Genomic DNA, 23,250 nt, shown 5'->3' on the forward strand with positions numbered 1-23,250 from the left:
ATTTCACTGCTCAAAAATCTTTAGTGGTCCCTTATTGCTCCTAGTAAAAAAAAAAAAAATACAAACTTGGCAGCCTAGTACCTAAAGCTTTCCATAATCTGGCACTAGCCTACCTTTACAGACATAATTCATGTTACTCCCTGTCACATACACTACATTAAATAGCTGACCAACTTTTGATTCCAGGGACTAAGTTCTCCATCTCTTGTCTCCACACATGTAGCACAGGATCACATCCTACTGAGGCAGTGAGATGGTCCCATAGTGCATAGAGTGCTGAGCTGAAGTCAGAAAGATGAGTCTTCCTGAATTCAAATCTGGCTTCAGACACTTATTAACTATAAATATTTGCCTCTATTTCCTCATTTGTAAAATGAACTGGAGAAGGCAATGGCAAGCCACTCCATTGAAGAATGGGATACCAATGAAATAAGTCAACAACAGCAACAACATGTGGGAGACATTATGCTAAGTGGTTGGGAAAAAAAGACATAACAAAAAAACAAAGAAACAAAAACAATTCAGTTGTTCACAATCTAATGGGAGAGGAAAATTTCAAACAGCTATATATAAAGATAAGCAGGATAAATTACAGGTAATCTCAGATTATAAGGCTATAAGATTAAAGAGAATAACAATACTCTAACCACTATGCATTGGTTCCCTCAATTAGGAAAATTAAAAAGATTCTTTGGTTTATTATTTTATTATATTACATTTTTTTTAAATTAAAATAATCATAAATCAGATGAAATTATCAATAGATTCTATCTATGAAATAAGTTCTTGTTGATTAATAGATTTATTGATGAGCATGATGACTTTTTCCTCTCTTCAGTGGCATTTAGGGGATGCAGTTGATGCAACACAGTGGACTTGAATTCAAGGTAAATTTGGCCTCAGACACTCACTAACTGTATGACCCTAGGCAAATCATTTAACTGCTTCCTGTCTCAGTTTCCTCATTTGTAAAAGGAGCATAATAAAATCATCTAACTTCTAAACTTTTCATGAGGATCAAAAAGATATAATTATGGCTTATTTTGAGAATCAAATGATATAATATTTATAAAGTACTTAACCCAGCACCTAGCTCTAGTCTTTAATAGATAATAAGATGTTGTGGTTCTCTTCCTTCTTTAATTTTGCAGGTTCTGTAAGGGGAAAAAATGTAGACTACTTTGTTGGACATGTAAGCTTTTCATAATCTGATTCCAATCTATTTTTCCCAACTACACTGATTTCACATTATTTTCCTACAGAGTTGCAGCTAAACAGATTTATCTTTCATTCTCTAAACATAATATTTCATCTCGCACATTTATGTTTCTGCACATACAGAGAGAATGCCCTCTCTCCTCAACACCATTTCTTGTAATTCCTAGTCGCTCTCCAGGTTCAGCTCAACTATAGTAGGCTACAGGAATCTTTAACTGTAGTTATTAATGTGTCCCCTTCCTCCCCCAAATACTATGTTTTAACTTTGACTATAGTTGGATCAAATTAGTTGGCTAAATATCATAATCCTTGGCTACAACTCTCAGCAACTACACCAAGAATATAAACACTCTGAAGGCAGCAGGATCTGGTTATTTTTTTTTCTCTCTGTCTCCTCAGCCCTTCTCACAGTACCTGGCTCATAGTAGATATTTAATATCTCTTTGTTGTATAAACTAATGAATGAATTGCTTTTTTCCTAAAACTGTAAACTTCTGACTTTATCTTTATCACATCTGACAAAATAAACATACAATGAAAGCTTTGCTTCCAATATAAATATCAACTTTAGTGCTAAAGAGTTTCAAAAATGTCTAAAAAACCTCAATCTTCTGGAACAATGAAGAACTTTTCATTGCATTAAATTCTCTGTATTTAACAGTCTCTAATGCCTCCTAGTGGGAGTCATGCATAGCTGCAGATAAAACAATCTCAAACTCTATTTACATCAAATTGGAGGAAACTAAATATTGCTTTAGTTTTATTTTCCTAATAAACTAAAAATTTCCTCACCAAAACATAAAAAACCAAGAAACTCAAACTGAATATCTTGAAATTCATTGTAATATATTTTGTATACTAAAGGGCTCAGTTTCACTACTTATAACTCTACATCTCTCCTATATTAAACTGAAAGAGATATCGATTTATAAATTAATGGTTCTTTACTCTGGATCCACAGACTATCAGGGAATCCATAGAAAACCATTTGCTGATGCTGTAAACTATTTACCAAAGAACCCTTCCCCTCAACCTCTTCCATTTTAATATTCATTCTTGTCCCTATCCTAGCCCTCTCTATTGCCCTAACAATTTGAATCCCACTACCTATATCCAATATTTCAAGGCTTTCATGAACTCTCATAGAGAAAAAAGTCCATCTTTATTTTCACCAAGCTCTATATGAAATTTTAAAATTTCCTCCTGCTTAAAATAATGTTTTAAAAAACAGAATTCAGAAATGAGGTCCAAAGATTTCACTAGTTTGACAAAGGGCTCTTTGTCACATAAAGAAAGTTGGGAACCTTAGATTTACATATCAGTCAGCTGAAGCTTATCATTTTAAAATATCCATTTTAATTCACAAATTATGAAGTTTATAAAATATATTTAATCTCTTTTGATGCATTTCTAATGGATGAGGCTTTTTTTAAGAATACAATTCCATTTTTTTAATTATCAATGTCAACAAGAAACTAAGATTATCTCATATGCTCAGCTGTGCTGGTTAATATTTTTATCTGGACAACTTGAAAAGGCAGGTGGATATTTCTGAGAAAAGTCCTAAAGAACAATTAGCAAACTAATAAATTATCCTTTGCTGACCCTTCAAACAAACAAGCCATTCCTTTCTTTATCTAAAAGATTACAATTTGATTACAAACTATCAGCACTAGGTTTTTAAAGTAATAAGGGACCATACTTCATAGATATGTGTGAGTTTTCCAAGTCTAGTATTCCATCAGGATTGTTGATCACTATCTTGGAAAAACTAGGGAGCAAGACAATATGCTTCCCTTAGATAAGGTGACATTAAATTTTCAAAGTTAAATAGGAAAAAGAATTTAATTTATGCATTGACTGGTATTGTGAATGTTACCTGACTTAAATGCATCAGGTATATACATCAATATAAGCTCCTTGAGGGCAAGGATTATCTCATTTATGTTTCTGTATGTACAGTGTCTAATACATGATAAGAGCTAAATGCTCTTTGATGTATCATTAGAAATAGGCTGTAAAATTTGACATGTGAGTGACATATAATGTTACCTTCCCCTTAAAATAGGTAAAATCCAATCTTTCCCTGTCTTGTGCCCTATTTCCAATTAAAAAAATATAACCAAATGTATTCTTTTATGAATTTATCATAGGACCATTTATGTAAAAGAAAGTTTGTACCCTGAAACAAAAGACAGGTCACAAGAATGTATGACATGGAATAAAGTTAGTGGAAATGGTTTAATGGTTGTTTGAAGACTAAAAAAAATAAACTGAAGTAGAAGGCTCAAGAAAAGAATTTTGTTGGTTTTTTATGAGGATAACTATGAGTCAGGAATAAGCGAATGGAATTGAAAAAGAGGCAAAGAGGCAATAACATGCATAAGTATGGAATTCTCCATCTGTGGATTTAGAGGAAATGACATGACAATATGGTTTTAGTGAGTTGGAATTGAGATCTAATTTAGGGTCTGTCAACAGTTCTTTATGTTTCATTTCCTGCATTGTAATAATAATAATTGTGGGTATTTCTACAGGCTAGAGATTTGCAGTGAACTATATCCACAGTTGTTCATGTGATCCTCAAAACACATGAAGTAGATAAAGCAAGGATATAGCAAGGATCTACTTTGTTCCTGTATACTGTGGTAGATGTTGGATATATAAAGAAAAAGAGGCAAAAGACAAAGAGGGAAGATAGAGAAAAGGGGAAAGATTAAAAGAGGGAAAAAGAGGGAGGGAAGATGTGGAGAAAGATGTGGGATACAAGCTGGTGACAAGGAAGAAAGAAAGGAAGAAAAAAGAGAAGGGGAAGGGAAGGGGGGGAGGAAGATAGGAAGACAGGAAAGGAGAAAGGAGGAAGAGAGAGAAAGTAAGGAAGGGGGAGGAGGGAGGGAGGAGACATGGAAGGGTGTGAAGGAGGAGAGGGAAGGAGGGGAAGAAAGAAGGAAGAGAAGAAGGAAAGAGGGAAGGAGGAAGGAAGCAAAAGAAGGAGGGATGAAGAGAGGGAGGAAGCAAGGTAGGAAGGGAAAAAAGAGAAAGGGAGAGAGGGAGGGAGGATTTCCATATTTCTGTCCTCAAATGGCTTTTTATAAATCATAAATAAATGAATATAAAATAATCTAAAATAAGTATACCATTACAAGTAGTCTTCCCTCTATTAATCTGACATAGAGCAAGAACACAATAAATATGAATATTATTGGATGCAATTTTAATGGAAGAAGGGGGGGTTAGAGAAGAAAGTTTTAATTCATCTTATGTTAAAATTTAGTAGAAGCCAAATAGTTTGCATGGATAATACTTTTATCTGGGAAAATGAGAATGACAGGTGGATACTTTAGAATAAAAGCCTAAAGAACAATGAGCAAATTAATAATTATCCCTTGCTGACAATTCAGAAAAATAAGTTAATTGTTCATTTGCAGATGAGAAAACTAATGCTGCTAAGAGCTCTTGCAAATAGCAAGTATTTCTGAAGCATCTACTATGACCTAAGCACTATTTTAGGGGAGAGGGATCCATGTATAAGGAATGATATAATCTTGATTTACAAGAACCTTCTAATAGTCTTGGCCATAAAGTCAGAGAAGCTGAGTGATTTGTACAATGTCACAGAAGTACTGACAAAGCTAGTATCTGAACTCCTAAATTCTTTCATTCTGAATCTAGCTCTCTTCATGAAAATCATTATGTTCTCAACTAAGGGTATCTTTCATTACTGAAGAGTTTGGAATTATTATATATTGACACTGATAATGGGATTCTGAATTCATGATCAGAACCATGACTATATATTTTCAAATAAGTTTTTTTTCCCTCTAATTCTTTTTCTCTTTTAAAAATACAATCCATAAAATAAATAAATAAGTGTTTTTGAGGTCAACTAAGCAACTGTTTGCTTGGAAGGCTAGCCTAGGGGTATCTCCGAAAAATGAGGGGTGGACTCCCTTTTTAAGGGTCTGAATGTTATAGATGATAAAAGCAAAAGGCAAAAATGATGAGTCCAGATTGGTGTATGTAAATAATACTTTGATTAAGGAATATGTCTACAAAATAACTCCCATTATGTACCTCTAAATATACTAATTTATTCCTTCATAAATTTGTCATCATGGATTCAAATAAACAATCAGCAACATGGGGATAAAGGAGCAAAATGAGCATCTATACAGATTAATGTTAATATTTCATTTACATAAGGTACATGGAGACTCATTTTAAAAAATTGAAAGGCAGAGGAAATGAAAGAAGCAAAATGGGAATCTTCTCTTGAAAAGCAGGGCCTATGTACTTTAAAAAGAAAAATTTTATCAATAAGCAGTAAAGGTCTAACAGGAATTATTATTCAAAAATCATGGTCTTGAGATGATTTATGCAAGGAGATCAATATTTGAATCAAATTAGTTGTCAAGAAAAAAGTAAACACACATGGGAGAAAATTCAGAGAGAACAGAATAATATCTCTATTAGAGAGGCTAATCAACTTCTCCCGTAATAAAACCCAACTTACATCACTGAGCATTTTGCTGGTTTTCAAAGCGTGGTCTAAAAATAGGCTTGGGAGATATGAAACTGGATCATGCATCATCTGAGCATCTTTCTTGTACTGCACCTATAAAATAAAACAAAATGCAATCCAGCAGAAGACAAAGTAAGCTCTATTTTTTAAGAGCAAAACAATTCTGTTGGGAAGTGGCCAAATAATCCCAATTGGCCACTAGATGGTGCTCATTCACTTCTGAACAAGTAAAAATTTCAATTATCCAATCATTTCCATTTTCAGATGCTGAAAAATGTTTTGATAGGCACTCCAATTGTTCATAAAAACAAGGCAGCAAAGTTAATTGAGTCACATTTTTTCCAAGGAATCATTGCTTTTCAAAAGAAAAAAAAAAAGAATAAAATGTATAACTTTATTCTTCCAGACCAATTCATTAGTATTTGACTTATGATTTGTGAGAATGTTGTTTAATCTTCTACTGACGTTGTGTTCACATGAAATTTTGTAAAAATGTTAAATTTTTTAAAGACTCAGTGATTTTTATGATTTTTTTTCCTTTACAAGATGTTTTACATTGATTGCTGGGAGGGATGTAAATGAATCAAACCTATATCTAGGAAGTCCTCAATAAACTACCTTAGTAGATTTCATCTTTATTTTCATTAAACTTTTATTTAATAATAGTTGAAAATATAGAATGAAATAGAACAAAAGAGAAACCCAAGCATCTTAATTGCTGTGAAAGACAATAAATAATCAATTTTAGCTATAAATATAAATTATTTCAATGAGTCCTAAATATGTGATTTTCTATGAAAGCAAGATCCCCCAATTCCCAAAGGACTTGCCTTGAGTTAAAGGTTTATATAGTTTAACAAAACATTATTCAATAATTTTAATATTTTTCCAATAAAACATTTATGCTCAACTTTAGTAAAATGCATTCTTTTTTCTAATTATATGGCAGAGTTAGAAATATGAAGCAAAAAAAGGCTAATTATAAGAATAATTTGAAGTATTTAAAAAAATAAACAGCATTGAGAAATCAGTTTGAATACTGTAAAGCAGAATGAAGAATTATCAATTGAATAAAAATTTTAAATTGTGATCAAGCCCTTTTTTTATAAGATTCTGTTGCATCTAAAGGTAATTGTTTTAATTATATTGTATTTTCACATTGACTTATATTATTATTTTAAAAAATAAAGAATTTATTCATTTGGTCAATTTTAGCCCATGAAAACCAATAGTTATAAAGGTAGATGGCAGGATTCTTTTTTCTTTCCCCCATAATAAAGATATTTAGTGAATGGACAGCTAGCCTTAGTCAGAAATCTGCACCAGTACTGCCTCTGATCCAACCTAGCTATACTACAATTTGTGAGTCATGGAACCCTTCAATGTCCCCAAGCAACTCTTTTAATATCTAAATCATAAACTAGATATTGATCTGCATCAGTGGATGGATTTTCCATATTTGGAGTTCCCTACATTGGTGAGTCTGGGAAAAGAAAGGGAATGAGGAAGGAAGAAAAGGGAAGAGTGAAAATAAATGGAAGGAAGAGGAGAAGGGGAAATGGAAAAGGGAGAAGGAGAAGGCAGAAGGAAATAAAAAATAAGAAAAAAATGATGATTCTAGGTCTAAGATCTGTCCTTACAAAAAAAATCAGATTATCATATGGTAGAGCTCAACTAAATGTACAAAGACATTTTGGTCCCAAAGTTAATCCAAATTTTTTAAAAATTGTCTTGGAAATCAATATGTGTATATGATTATATATGTGTGATATACACATGTAGAGAGGGATATATACATGTATACACAATGTATTCAAGTATTTATATATACACACACAAATAAATGAAGAACCAAAACATATTTGTTTGTCCTTTTTTCCCCCTTAAAATGGTATTTAAAATTTATTGCACATACTCCTTTTCAACAAAAAATGTCAATTGATTCCTAATGCTGAAAATAATAACAACACAGAAGACTTTTGTTTTCTTTGCTTTTTGTTGTTACCTTATACAGTCATACATAGATTTGTATGATTTCAGGATAATAAAAAGAAACAAATTAACTTACATCACTTGCAAGGGTAGCCGCGAACTGACTTTGCCTAAAAGAGGCACTTTCAAGAGGATTATATTGGTGTTTCTTCATTTCATTATCAAATTTTTCTCTGTATTTAACCTGTGGTCAAAAACAAAACAAGAATAAAGCATTTATTTTCACCTTCTAAAAGTGCAACAGATTGGCAAAGAAAATGGTTATAATACATTTGGATCAATTAAAATAACTTTAAAAAATGAACTGCTATGTCTACACATGTATATCTCTTATTGAATTATTTGCATTCTCAATGTGGAAGTGGGAGGAGAGAAGAAAAGAAAGAATTAAATTCAAAGGTTTAAAAAATGAGTGTTTAAAATTATTTCTGCATATAACTGGGGGAAAATAAAATATCAAATTAAAAAAAAAAAAGAAAAACAACTTTGAATGACAAAAATCCGGATGAATTCAGTGACCCATCACAACTCCTAAAGCCTAATGAGGAAAGATTATATCTATCCCCCTAACAAACTTATGATAGGTTAGAGATGCAAAACGAGAACATGTATTTTTCAGACATTACTAATACATAATTTGTTTTGCTAATTTGTTGTGCTAACTTATTACAAAAGAGGGCTTTGGGGAGAGAAGTAATGAAGAGAATAATAGTGATTTTTTAAAAAAGAGGAAAATATCATTGATATATTTGTTAATGCACAGGAAAAAAGACAATTCAGAAGAAATATATGCAAGACAACTTTGAAATGAATTTGTTGGAATTATTAGGTATTTTTAAAAACCAACTTGAATGTAATAAATATTTGCTTAATTATGATAGAAACAAAGAAAGAGAAATGAACTGCAAAGACTTGAAAGACTAAGCCTTTAATCACTTTCCCATATAAAATTGTATCAGATGCAAAGCATCAAATGTCACCTTTAACATTTAAGATGATTGCCTTCAGAGATGTATAGTAGCTCACATCTTAGCCAGCAGTCAGTTACAAAGGCACTGTGCATAAGCAGGCTGACATTTCACAGGGAATGTTTGCATTTCTGCATTACCAATAGGCTATTATTAGATGTATACAATACACATTTCTTTAAGCCCCTAGATGCCACCAGATATACATAGGTCAGTGGAAATATCCTTGTGTAGCTTAATTCATATAAAAACAGTGGAGTGCATGACAGTTTTAAAAGGTTGTCATCCACTGTTTCTAATGTCCCTTAACACCTTGACATATATTCTTCTGCCATCAATTGAGGGGTTAAATAAATTAACTGTAGTTAATAATTCCACATTCAAATTCTCTACAAATTGTTTGCCTGTGGCTTTGGACATTTATTGTTGCAGCTGTACATATAACGCTGAGATTTCTACTATTTAACCCATGTTATTTATTTTGGAGCTACTAAGTGGAATTACAAATAGCCCAAAGGGCAGTGGAAAGACTTCAGTGGATTGTAACATTACCAACATGACTTGGAAACAAGAAATGACATGAAAGACATTACAAAGGAAATACAAGGCCAGAGATGGGATGCTCATGTAGCAGAAATTAATCAAGATAGATGGATAGCCCCAATGGCACATCAGAAACTCCCCAGACAATGGAAGAAAAAGAGGAAGGCCTCTAAGGAAGACTTAGGAAAAGTCATACACAAAAACAGCCCATGTTATGACAGGAAGAAAACAGCTGCTTCCAATACCTCTAATAGAGGTTCCAACTTTTCTCCCACTCTGAGCCATCCAATGAGACATCTATCAGCTGTGAAGTCACTGTTCTACTTTAGTGGAGAAAGTTTCCATACTAGGAATTCAACACTAATGAAACCCCAAGTCTGGATTTAAAAAAAAAAAAAAAGAATAATCACAAAGTTCATGTGTAATGGGCCTGGAATTTGGAGGACCTGTCTAACTCTCACCTCAGACACTTACTAGCTATGTGACCCTGTCTAAGTAACTTAACCCTTTTTGCCTTAGTTTCCTCAGTGGTGAAATATGATTAATAATGGCATCTACTTCCCAAAATAGTGACATTTAAATAAGAGCATATTTGTAAAGCATCTAGTGCCTGGCACATAGTAGCTGCTTAATAAATACTTGTTTCTTTTTTTAATTCTTTCTTTTCTTCTGTGTTAGTTGTGCAAAACCAATATCACCACATGCTTTTTTCTTTATATATTTAATGTATCTGTAGCATTTGTTGTTATTTTGGAAAGTAATTTTTGTGTAAATCACTTTCATTCTCACTGAGAAATAGTCATCCAAAACAAAGATACATCTATTACAAAATTTTTAAGTGGACTATGGATAATCTTGGTAGGTCCATTAAATTACAGGCTGTTCAGAAGTCTTTTTTTTTACCTCATATAGATTTTCTATCATATTCCCCACAATTACTGTTTCCTAACATTTTCCATTCTCAGGGTCCCAACCTTATTCCTAAGCTATATTCTCAAGTGATTTTGCTGGCTACTCCACTGATATCTTAGCTAGCCAAAGTCAGCTGCTCCTATTACATTCATCTATCCTTCAAAAACTTTCTGGGTCATTATCCTTCTGATACTCTTAGCTCTGAAAAATGGAACATTTGTTTTTCATTTTTTACCTAGGCCTTTGGACCTTATCACTATGGCCTTTATCATACTCTTATTCCTTTCATTATTCCATTTCTCTTACGTCTTAATACTCTCATTTTGTGCTGGCTCCTTCCCTGCTACCTACAAATATGCTCTTTTCTAAATATCCTTATGCAACTTTTCTATCACTTTCCTTCCTTTCAAAAGGCAGACATTGCCTAAAAGTGCCGTACTTGAATTTCTTTTTCTCTTTCCACATTTTATCCCTTATTAACCTCATCCACTCCTACAGATCTATTTATCCCTATAATATAGATGAATGGAGGCTCTCCTTTTAGCCTTGACTTCTACACTTGGACAGATGGCGAAAAGCCTCCTCAACACTATAAAGAAACCACCAGCATCTCAAGATCAACACTTCCCAAACAGAACAAATTATCCACTTTACTCTTCTTTTTGATGCTTATCTATTAATAGCACCAATATTTTTCCTATGCTCAAGACCAAGAAATTATTCATGATAGATCCCTATTTCTCACATCCTACCCCTATAGCCAATGTCCTCTTGGGTCCCTTCCTTTTCTATTCCAGTAGATCTCAACTCTCCTGGGCTCAACCATCATTTCTATGACAACACTCAAAACTAAATTTACAGCCCTCATTTCTTTCCTGGGCTTTAATCTTGCTTCCAATTGTCTTCTGGAATCACTCCCAAGGAATTTTAAACTCAACATGTCTAAAACAGACTTTGTACTCTGTTCCCCTAAATCTACCCCTCCTCCAAATATCCCTGTTTCTATTAAAGGTACTACCACATTTCAATTCACTCAAATTTATAAAACTCAAGCGATCCTTGACTTTTTTCCCTCTCTTATCAATGTCAAGCTTTTTCCCTTCACAGTATCTCTTATATGCATTTCCTTCTCTCTGTTCATACTGTAACCACCTTCATTCATTACATAATCATCTCTCTCTTAAATTATTTCAATATGTTTCTAATTGATCTCCTTGCCTCAAGTCTTTTCTCTCTCCAAGCCTTCTTAGTCGCCTATAGTTGCCAAACTGTTTCTAAAATATAAACCTTACTATTCATTTTAATTTATTTTTATTGAGGAATGGAATAGTGGAAGGAAGAAAAAATTGGAAAAAAAGAAGAAAAATTAAATTGTATTTTTAAAAAGAAATTGATCTAATATAAAGAGATAAAGAGATAAATATTGGGTATTTTAAAATATATTTCTGTGTGAATTTCAAATATTCTAAGAGCAAGGGCATGTTTTTGTTTTGTTTTGTTTGTACTTTGGATGGAGAGTTAGCGTAATCTCATAAAGAACTAGCAACCTCGCAGGTATAGATCAACAGAACTGACATTTTGATAAAAAAAAAAAAACCTGAGAGGCAAAATCTAAAAGTAAGGAAGAATTTAAACCAAACTATTTCAACATCTAATAGAAATTAAAGTATGAAAAGATACATATCTGATAAATTTTTACTTTTCTGATAATTTTCTTTAAGCAATAATAGAAACAATGTAAATTTCTAAACTGGATTTTATTCTTATGCTCCACAAAAAAGAATTAGTTGACAACACAAAAGTGACAAAATTCTTGGGGAAAGGTAACATTTATTAAAAAGGAATTGAGGACCAGGATAAGAGAAAAATATCAAGAAAGCAGCTAGTATTCTTAAAGGTATTAAAATACCCCATCCCAGGAAAATTGCATAAGTGATTGCAGAATCAAAACTGGTAGTCTTTGAAAAAAATGGAACAAATGTCAGAAGCCCAATAATAGACAACGGTGTCAATTTTTTAAAATTCGTATGTCACATCATTTCTTATCCTGACTCTGAGGCCAGCCCTTTATCACCAAAGGGCCTGAGATGATTGCAAGAAATAAACAATGGACAACCCATGTACTATATTGGGAGAACTTTACAAAGGTCCCTACCACATTGGGTAGATCCCTATTATAAACCAATGGAAGAACAGACAAGAGTCGTATAATATGGGGAGCAAATAAATGTAATGTAGTTGGAATCATTAAAAATTTTAATGAGAGCAAGGATGCACTGGAGTACTTTAACAAAAAAAAATTATTTTGAATGTACTAATTTATATACAAAGGCTCATAGATTTAGAACTGAAAAGATCCTTCAAAACAATTTAGTTCAGCCCTCTTCTTTTACAATGGAGAAAACTCAAGTCAAAAAAGTGCCAGTGGACTCTCCAAGATCACGCAGTAGTATGTGATTGAGATGGAATTTGAGCATAAATCTTTGATTACAAAGCCAGTGATGTTTCCACTATATGACACTGCTTATGTGGTCTACCCATTAGAATGTAACAGCTTTTTTCATTTTTGTTTATGTAAGCATCAGCATATAGCACAGTACTTAGTATCTAGTAAACATCTAATAAATGTTTATTGATTGATATAGAACTGGAACTCAATATCTGGGCTCAAAATTTGTTTCCTACCCTACTACATTATGAATAACCAAAGAGCATCTATTAGTGGGGTGATTTTCCTGCCTAAACAACACAGAAATATACAGTGAATACTCACTGGTCCTATTCCCATTTTTACAGCACTATTCAGAACATTAGTCCCTCTACAACTGATCAAGCATGTTTGAGAATTCTTCCTTCCAGATTAGGACAGTGCCTCTCCTTTAATTAGTCCCCATATTTTCTGTAAAACAATCTATGATGTGAGAACAAGGGAAAAAAAGGAAATGGAAAAAGGGAAACTGTAATGTCTCTAAACCTAGTGAATTATTTTTAAAATGACTTAAGTAATATTACTGGCTTTCTAATCAAATTATATTATCCCTTATTAAGTCCCATATTCACATTGAACTCAAACTCTTAAGTAGAAAACAATATGATCACTTTTTATCAAATCATAAATATCACATATAAGGTTCCTTATCCAATTTAATAATTTCTATTCATTGATAGATAGAACACATTTAGTATAAAAACAAAAAAGCACATAGAACTCACACCTTAAGAGTTTTTTAAAGAATACTTATGCACAGCCCAAGCAGATTTTTTGTACAATCAAATGCTCGAAGAAGCCACTGGGATGAACTTTCTACTTACTAGAGGAATATTGTCATGCTTCAGGACAGACAAGTGTCTTAATTTAAAGGTCTGAGGCATTGCTTCTAAATCAAATGATTCAACGCCTTCATTACAGAGAGTGTTGGGTTTCACAAACAGATGACATCACCCACTATTCAGATTTACAAAGGACTTAAGAAAGACACAATCTCTCAGCAAGGAGGGCAGCCCAGACATTAGCCACTGCATTTAGAGCATTTATCATGTCATACAAATACATGTCAAGATCAAAATGGAAAATCCGTAATTGTAACTTGATTGTCAATGAAATATAGAGTAAACAAATAACAAAAAGAAACAAAACATTTATCTACAATCCATCAGAAATTTAGGATGGAGTTAAAAATTATAGAAAAATGTATTCAAAAATGGAATAATCATAATTCAAGGCATTTTATGAACTTACTATTACAATTGAAATATTAGTTTTAAACAAAATAGTAGCCCTGCAAGTCATTTCTATGTAAAATAATTAACATCATATAGACTGTGTGCCAATTATAAATGAATAGTACAATTTACAATCAAACTGATTATCATATTTTATAATTAAAAAGCTGCATTTAATACTATTAGTAGTGACTTTTAAATACAATAGTTTTTATAGAAAACATTATAAGTTTCAGTACACAAATGAATGAGATTATTTCAATGAAATGAGAACCTATGACTTCCCTTTATGGGTCATCTCCAATGGTAGGCATCAGGGCTTTTTAAATTTTTTACACTTATGACCCTTTTTCACCTCCCAAAATTTTACATAACCCTGAGTATATATAAAATAATAAGTATAATGAGTATATATAAAATAATATACATACATAAAATAAATAAGCAAAACACACATTTACTAATAATAAATCATAAATTCACGACCCCCACATTCAGTTATGAGACTCCATCTAGGGTAGTGAACCACCATTTAAGAAGCTGGGGTACAGATCATCATCAAACACTGTTTTTCCATACTATACTCCGATGGTTCTGCCAAACCTGTCATGCTAGGGGACTTCATCTGAGTTCCAATACATGTGGCTACCAGACACTCAGTGGTGGTTAGAGAAGAATTTCAAATTTAATTTAATTATTTCCAAAAATTGTATCACTCTGCTTTCTTCAAGTTCTATAATGTCACGATGTAAGAGGAATTTTGCTACAAAAAAACCATTTCATATTACTTTATTTCATTGATTGCCATAGACAAAGATTTCAACTCCTAAGGGCCAACCTACTAGTGATGGGTAGTATATTAAGGAGAGGGCCTATGAAAGGCATACTAACGGGATAATAATGTTTCTGTGTGGTACATGTAAATATTCAATTAGTCTCTTTAGGAGCAGTAGAAAAAATTAAGCGAGTAACCTCAAGAAATAACTTGACTTTCCTTAAAATCCAATCATTTCCCTTTTTTTAACCCCTGGAAATAGAAAGGGAAAGGAGCCATTCAATTCCCTGCAGGTCTGAATATCACATTATTTGCATAGTATATTATAAGAATTTATCATGGAAAAGTCTAGCTTTGCTTGTAATTAAAATAAATCAAGCGCAGGAAAGACTAGGTATTAAAAGGCCAGTCTGTAATTCTGAGACCCACACCTGACAGAATACAATCGAAAGTAAGATCCCACAGGTGCTCTTTCTTTATTCTCTCTTGCATAGAAGAATTGTTTGTCATTAAAGAAAACATCTAAGTGGTTTACTATGATATTCTTGTGCCACTTGCTAAGTTGGTTTATGTAGAAAAGGAACAAGTATTGTAAGACCAGGCTAAAATGAAAATAGATATGCTAGAACGAAGAAATACATTCCTATAATAGAAAAATGGGAAATGTCAATGCTATACATGCAATCTGTGATTTGAAATACCTTGATAAATTATTTGATGCTGAGCAGTGGAGAGAGATTTTTGCTTTATTTTATTTCAAAAGAAGTTCAGCTTTTCCTTTTGGTTTTGTTTCTTGCTTAGAAAAGATGATTTTATGTTTCTGGGTGTTTTTTTCTCCCTTTTTCTCTACCTTATAGCGTAGCTCAGCAGGAATTTACATGTTTTGTTTGCTTTTTTCTTGTGAGGGATAAGAGATTCTGAAACCCTTATGTGTTCTACCCAATCAGGAGTTCCATAATACCCCAGAAAGACTACTGTCCAAGAGGGCTCTAGAAATATTTTTACTACTCTGTCCAATCTTTCTCAAAGTACTTTCATTAGTATATGGTTGTAATGTAATGTAATGGGATATTATTGTAATATAAGAAATGATGATTTGGGATGATTTCAGAAAAACCTAGAATAACATATTTATTCAGGTAAAACTTACAATACATGGTTCTAAAGCCTCTTCCCACTCTGGTTGGAATGCTAAGGTTCCAAAATGCAAGACTCATATGATTTTATTACAGTTAGAAATCAAGTCTTCTTTGCCAAAAGAGGTAAAAACTCTACATAAACCTTTGAATACAGTCTCCATTAGTTGTTGTACTCAAAGAAAAGAATTCACCACCATGAACTTAGTTAAGAAATGATTTGGCCAATAGACGTGTTTTATCACTAGACTTTGTGCATTGCTAGTTTGGTAAGACTAGCCACAGTTTCTTTTCATATATATCATTGTCTGATAAAATACAGGGATCACTTCTACTTTATAATGAATATAAGAACTATGGAAGAAAAGTAAAAGTATATGCAAAAAGAAAAAAAGTTGAAGCTAATTAAAACGACTGAACATGATACACGTGTTTACATTTTCCACTGAGTTGAAGGCGATGTACAAGTAGTTTAGTCAAGGAACAAATGAGAGAAAAATAAAATAAAAAGATGATATCGTACACTATCTTTCTGGGAATAAATGTAAGTATCTCAATACCCCATTTGCCTATGGTTTTCTTCCTTCACCTTTCCTCAAAGTTCATTATGGCCTGAAGCATTGTTCAGCTGGTAGTGAGATATTTTTCTGTCAAATAAAATATCACTGAGGTCCGCTGGATCAAATTAATTGTAAGGAAAACTTATAAGTAAGGATATATTCCAGATAAATTCTAATATATTCTAAGGATATAATTCTAAAATGTCCCTTCTGAAGTTTTTTTTCTAGACAATGTCCGTTCTTTGATTGAAGGCAGGGATTGTTTTTGTTTACCTTTTTTAGCTTCAAAACCTAGCACAATGCCTGGCACATTGTTAGTGCTTAATAAATATTTGTTGATTGTTAGTATAGGATGAAGATGATCAATGACTTTTTTGAAGGCTTTACCAAATAAGTATAAGGTGCAAAGACTCCCATTGTAGACCCAGGGATGATCTATAAGTCTATGATACAAGGATTAGCTTCTCAACCAAGAATTTATGGATATTTCAAAATGTTTCTCTCTTGGACTCCTTTTAATCATCCATTTCTTATTTGTTCATAACTCATTTTTCTTATCTTGTCACTGCTTTCTTAAAATCCTTCTGATCTTTATACTCCTTTATCCCATACTCTTTCAACATTTTTCTCCTAATTATATTTATTTGCATGCAAGGATTATTCTGGACACAGGATCTCTCATCAATACAGGAATGAGATAGAATCTATACTTATTAAATCCTCACTGAAGAATGGGAAAATTACATTAACCACCCTTAGTGCTGGCCAATACCTCTTCAACTAGGGAAGGAATGTATCATCAGATGCTCAAGAGTACCGCTATAGTTTGAGGGAAACTTAAATTTGGGCTATTCCAAGTCATCAGCTAGCCCTCAACCCACTAGGCTATGTCTCTTAAATTCAAAGGATGAAATTGAAGATTTTTTAAAGGCTTTAATATGTGTTTGGGAAAACAGGTGCTTTATTTTAAAATGTTAACACATTATTAACAAAATGTTACAATTAATATTAAATGTGTTGAAACTATTTAATTACTAAATATTTTATGATTGTTTGGGGGCAGAAAACTCCTCACCTAATTAGTTGTATATTCTAGAAATCCCAGAGTGTATACTGAAGCAGCTCAACATACTGACTGAGAATAGGATTTAAGCCCAGGAAGGAAAAAGACTTTTTTTTTCTCAAATTATACCTCATTGTAATTTTTAAAAATACTGAATTCTACCAATTACTGCAATTCGAGCTGATAAACTAGTTTCAGAAATTTTCTCTTTGCATTTTCATACAATTAAAGATAGCATCAAAAATGAAATATTTTACTGTGTTACAAGAAATGAGATCTCTGAATAAAGTCATTGTGAGCCCTGCATTGCCATCTTACTTGACTAGAAAGTTTAGAAGCTTCCACAGCATGCTCAAAATCTGGCCTTCCAATTACAGCTGGTTCTTTATTCATTTCTCCTTTTCCTTTCCTGTATTCAGCCTAAAATGAAGGAACAAAAGAATTAGGATCATTTCTGTTTACAGGGAAAACCTGTGTTCATGCTAATCCTTTTTACAAAAAGAAAAACTACAATTTGACACTAAAACAATAACTATTAAAATAAGATTGGATTTTTCTTTAAAAACAACAAAAAATAAAATATAAAGGCTATTAAAATTCATTTAATTTTTAAATCATCAAGTTCAGTAATCCTTTTTAACATGTTATGCATTTTATGACTGTGCAAAAAAGTGGAAAATTATGGTAATTATCAAGATAAATAACCTTTTGTGTTGGCAGGAAATCTATATGGCTATATCCATTCACAGAAACTGACATGGTTAAAATGGTTAACCAGATGAACTCAATTAAATGATTATTGTTCTTATACAGGTGGAGAAGAGAAGAAATTTGAAGGAGAGTTTGGTCTATTTGACAGCAAATGATTTTTTTTTTACCACTTAATCTGTTGTTTAGAAGAGAAGAAAATAATTTGGCAAAGACAAATTTCTTTAAAATAGAAGAATTTTAAATTTAAATTTAAAGACATTTAAAACAGGACTTGAAGAAGAATGAAAATATTCTGAAAAGTACAGGAGGAAAGGGCAGGATTTACACATCTAAGGATATACGATCTATTTCAGAGAACGCTATAGAATCAGCTTGAATATCAAGGAATGTAGATATGGTCTCTACCAACTACATACTTCCCTTTGTTGAGCTCTAGTTAAGGAGACTTGCAAAGTTCTGTATTAAAAATTTATTAGTATATATAACCAAATGGTTAAATATGGCCCTAAAATATATTTTAGAACCTGAATAATCCAAGTAGTTAACACTGAACAAAATAACCAGATAATTTCCAAATAACTATTCTTTATTATTAAATTTACTAAAATATCACTAAAACAATTATTACTAATTATTACTGAAATATTACTAAAATATTACACAATTGGAGCAGTAATTCTAGGATATATAGGGGAAATTATTTAAGCTTTAGAATGACAAAAAGCGAATTACATTGCTAATGATCTTGGAGACTTGGGTTGCCATCTTGATGTCTGATCTGTCAATCCCCGCATTGTATTTATGATTGTCCTCTGTATCTTTCCTGTAAGAAATCTGATTTAAGACAAAATTTAATTAATAAATACATTCATACATCATCATCATAATAACTAACATTTATATACTGCTTTAAGGTTTGAAAAATGCTTTCTTCACAAGAAACTCTTAAAGCTGGTATTGCTAGTAGCGTTATGCCATTTTTACAAATAAACCAAGCTTTTAAAAGTATAAATTACTTGCCAAAACTCAGCGTCATTCCAGCTTAGAGCTAGCATTCAAACTCCATTCCTTGGTATTCCAAGTCTAATGTTCTTATTTAGGTAACCACATAACATCACATTCACAATGAATGTACAGAGATTAATATTTTGATAATAGACTCTCCATCTTCATTAATTTTTGTTTTAGGTCAATTATTTATTGGATTATATTGGCTTTCGCAAAAAGTCTGATCTAAACAAGTTCAGCCATTTCCTTAAAGTTACTTTTGTACTGAGTTTGGAACCCCTGTATTCAAGCATCACAACTAAGGAAATAACTAAAAATAAATACAGTGAGTACATGTACAGGTATGGAGATGGGTGTATTAGCGTGTGTACATGGTGGGGCAGATAGTTTACATAATGGATATAAAATGAGTTCAAAGTGTTGGAGCAATTTAACACTCTTTGCCTCAATTTCCCTATCTCTTAAATAATCTGGAAAAGAAAATAGAAAATTGTCCCAGTACCTCTGCCAAGAAAACTTCAAATGGAATCACAGAGAGTCATACATGACTGAAAAATATCAACAAAGCTTAAAAGTTTTCAAATACAGTCCTAACAACAGAATGTGTCTCTCATCAGAGACTTAGTCTATGCAGTTTCAGAAAGGGTGGTCACTAGAACATTAGGCACATGTGAAGTGTTTTAGCTGGATCAGTTTTATAAGGCTGCTATTAAGAGACAGAAAGGAACAGTCATCTGCAGCAAGGTTGAGGTAACAATAGCATCACGAGCCCTTTCAGGTTTGAACATATGCAAAGCATTTTGATTTCCTTTGATCCTCATAACAACCTGATATTATTATGCTATTATTATCCCCATTTTACAGATGAAAAAACTGAGGTTGAGAGAGAAAATGACTTGGCCAGGATCACAAAACTAGTATCTAAGAAATTATTTGAACTCAAAGCTTCCTGACTTCAGGTCCTTTATTCCACCCCCTACACCAGTCACCCACTTGGTTGGAGTAACCAACATCAATAAAATTACAAAAGTTTAATATTAAGGTAGTAAAATAAATAACAATCATAAGCTGGATAGTAAAAGAAAAAAATCCTTCTTCATATTTCAAAGCACAGCATGTGGTATATAGCAAAAACAGCAAGAAGGATTAATGAGGGCTTAGAGAAGGATGATAGTTTCACTAATTGACAGAATTACTTCCTTGACAACATTTATATACCTATTTATCTGTCCCCTTTAGCTAGCTCATGATTACATTGTTTAAAAACAATCATATTTTTCTTTTGCCTTTCAAAATCAAAGATAGTATTTGGGACACAAAGTTTTGCAAGGGTCAGTGTTGAAAAATCATCCATGCATAAGTTTTAAGGAAAAAAACTGTAAAAAAAAAAATCAAAGAAGACATAAAGAACCGAAACAACATCCAAATCAATATCAATTTCAATTTCATTTCTGTTTTCTCCTTTCATTATCTGTTCCATCTTTCTCTGGCTTCAATATGAAAAACAGATTTGTATAATAAAAGGAATTTGGTACAATATTTTCTTTCTCAAGGTTGAAACTAATTTGAGTAGTAGAGGTATTATTTTTCTAAAAGTTTTGATAAAACTCACCTATAAATCCATTATGACTAGAATTCCCCCTCACTCTGGCAGTTGTTTTTTTTTTTTTTTTTTTTACCACTAATTCAGTATTTAAACTGGGATGTCTAATTCATGTCCTGTTCACTCTAGTTCATGCATATAATAATGAATATTATAGTAGAAGTCTTAACCTGGGATCCATGGACCCAGATTCTCATGAACTTGGGTGGGGGAAAATTAATTTTCATTGTCATTAATTAAACTTGTACTTCCTTTAAATATGAAGACAGGCAACAGACATTTTGAGAAGGGGTCCATGGACTTCATCAAGGTTTCCATGACACACACAAAAAGATTAAGAACCAACATCTTAAAATTAAATGAATTTTTAAAGAACAAATTTAATCATGGATCTCACGTAAGAATTTCCCTTGAGTATAATTTAAATGAGTGTGTCTTTTATTTCAATATTCAGACATTTACCTGTTCCAATCTCACACATACTGAGTAATGAAATTGCTAGATTGGAAAATGAACTAGAAAATAATTTTTCTTTGTGTGGTGGAGTTTAAGCCTCCAATCATTCAACAAGGCCGATTTAGAGTACTGGAGAGCTAATAGTAGAGATGATAATAAAGCAATCTCAGCTTAGTGAGTCAAACTTAGGCTGTATAAACTATGGATTCTCAGGTGAAAGCTGATCCAAAATTATTACCCACTTCCCAGACTAAATGCTTCCAGGTTATTACATTCATAGGAAAATTGTAGGTTGGGGGAAAGGCCATTTTGTTGGACAAAAAAAAAAGGGTAGGGGGAAGAGAAAATGGAAACCTTTACAATTTGAAACCTATGCTTTCTATAAGCTTATCTAATGATATACTGGTTGATGTAATGACCACATAAAGAGAGGTGAACCCCACAAAGGCAGCAGGAGCATAGATCATGAACAGTGTCCCGCCATCCATGTAAATCACAAATTAAAGGCCAGCACTTGTGGTTCAAAACAGATATTAAGACTGAAGTGAAGGCTGCATTCAAACCCAAGGAAAAACCACAGAGTCTCAGAGGAACAAGGTGAATAAAGAGTAACTACTCATTATTTCCATGTGCTACTACGATGGTTCATGAAATAAAGGCTCATTGCTAGTTTCACAGAAAGCATAGGATAATGACAACCTTTTATTTTTCACCCTTTGCAGTGATGTCTAAAGGTAGGTCTATAGCAATATGTTTCTGCAAGTGAATTATTTGTCTTCTCACTTCCCCCCACCTTTGACACCATAACCCAGAGCACCTATTACTTACATTGGAGAGAAAGTCATCTAACATTTTACAAATGTCTGCAGTATGTATTTGTTCCATCCTGAGACCTGTCATACTCCAGTGAGAATAAAAATGTTAGGCAGCAGAACAGTAGTTTGTCAGAGGTAAGCCGAGGAAAGAAAAAATATGTTTTCTATTTCCTCAGTCACCTCAATGCTTCGAAACTGACCCTTCCCACTGAGACAACTGTCTGGCCTCTTTTATACAGATGCTATCTTATCCTGTCTACTATAATGCTTTTTATAGTACTGGGTTTCAAATTTAATGGAAGGGGAAGAGAGAAAGTGAGAGCATCTGAAAAGTTTCTTAAGACCAATAAGCTAGAATAAAAAGCAAGCTAAGGAGTCAATGGTTGGAGATTTAATTTTCCATAGCTTTATTTAATGAGTGGGATCATATATAGCTGATGCTGATCTATTGGTGGCAAGATGATAAAGAAAAACACAATGATCAGACTTCCTTTGTGCTGATGGCAGTCACAGCTCATTTGTCGTCCATTTGTCTAACAACAACAACAACAAAAAGGTATCAAAAAAATTTTAAAACACTCAAATTACCTTCCAATTTTACATATATAAGAAGGGAGTTCTAAATGTGACTAAAACTATCAGAGAACAGAAAAATAGTCTTAAAATATATGGAATATTCAGAACAAAGAAAGGAAATAGGTTAAAAGATTATCACTTTGAAAAAAAAAAAAAAGGTGAAAAGGAACTTGGCCCTCTGCTCTTCAGAATAAATGCTCTTTAGCTTCTTCAATTTTGAACTAAGGAAGCACCAGTCAGTACAGACAGCATACTTTTATTGAGTAGCATTACATATGAGAAGTCTCCTTGAAAATGATCAATTCAAATGAATTTAGTAAATTCTTAACCATCTTCCAGCTACATTCTATCAAGTTGCTATAATACTTTAATAAAATGGTGAACTAAAGATGAGAGATTTTTCCCGTATTACTCTCAAAAGACCATCCCCCCACAAATAAAAGAAAGATAATAAGAACCATATCACATAAGGTTTTTTTTAAATCTCTCTCCTCTTCAATCCATCTTCCAACCAGCCACCAAACTGAAATGTCTAAATTATAGATCTCATGTCTTTTAAGTGTCATTCCTATTTATTAAGAAGCTTCAATGACTCTGTTGGCTTTCCAATAAGATAAACACTCTTTTGTTTATCATTAAAGCTCATAATGTGACTCCAATATGTCTAGA

At 32.6% G+C, this 23,250-nt stretch overlaps 1 protein-coding gene across 5 annotated transcripts in view; it reads right to left on the bottom strand.

Moving 5' to 3' along the window:
- NEBL (nebulette) overlaps positions 1-23,250 on the bottom strand; it is a 464,176-nt gene that overhangs the window by 87,947 nt on the left and 352,979 nt on the right. For 3 of the 5 annotated variants that reach the window (XM_074266879.1, XM_074266877.1, XM_074266880.1), the window contains 4 exons: positions 18,856-18,957; positions 17,731-17,832; positions 7,809-7,916; positions 5,732-5,833 (listed from right to left, as the gene is read on the bottom strand). The exons of the other annotated variants lie outside the window; for them this stretch is intronic. In XM_074266879.1, the coding sequence (XP_074122980.1) occupies positions 5,732-5,833; positions 7,809-7,916; positions 17,731-17,832; positions 18,856-18,957 (414 nt within the window). The remainder of the gene's footprint in view (positions 1-5,731; positions 5,834-7,808; positions 7,917-17,730; positions 17,833-18,855; positions 18,958-23,250) is intronic. 5 annotated transcript variants of the gene reach the window in all.

This window comes from Sminthopsis crassicaudata, chromosome 5 (assembly GCF_048593235.1).
Source record: "Sminthopsis crassicaudata isolate SCR6 chromosome 5, ASM4859323v1, whole genome shotgun sequence".
Lineage (NCBI taxonomy): Eukaryota > Metazoa > Chordata > Mammalia > Dasyuromorphia > Dasyuridae > Sminthopsis > Sminthopsis crassicaudata.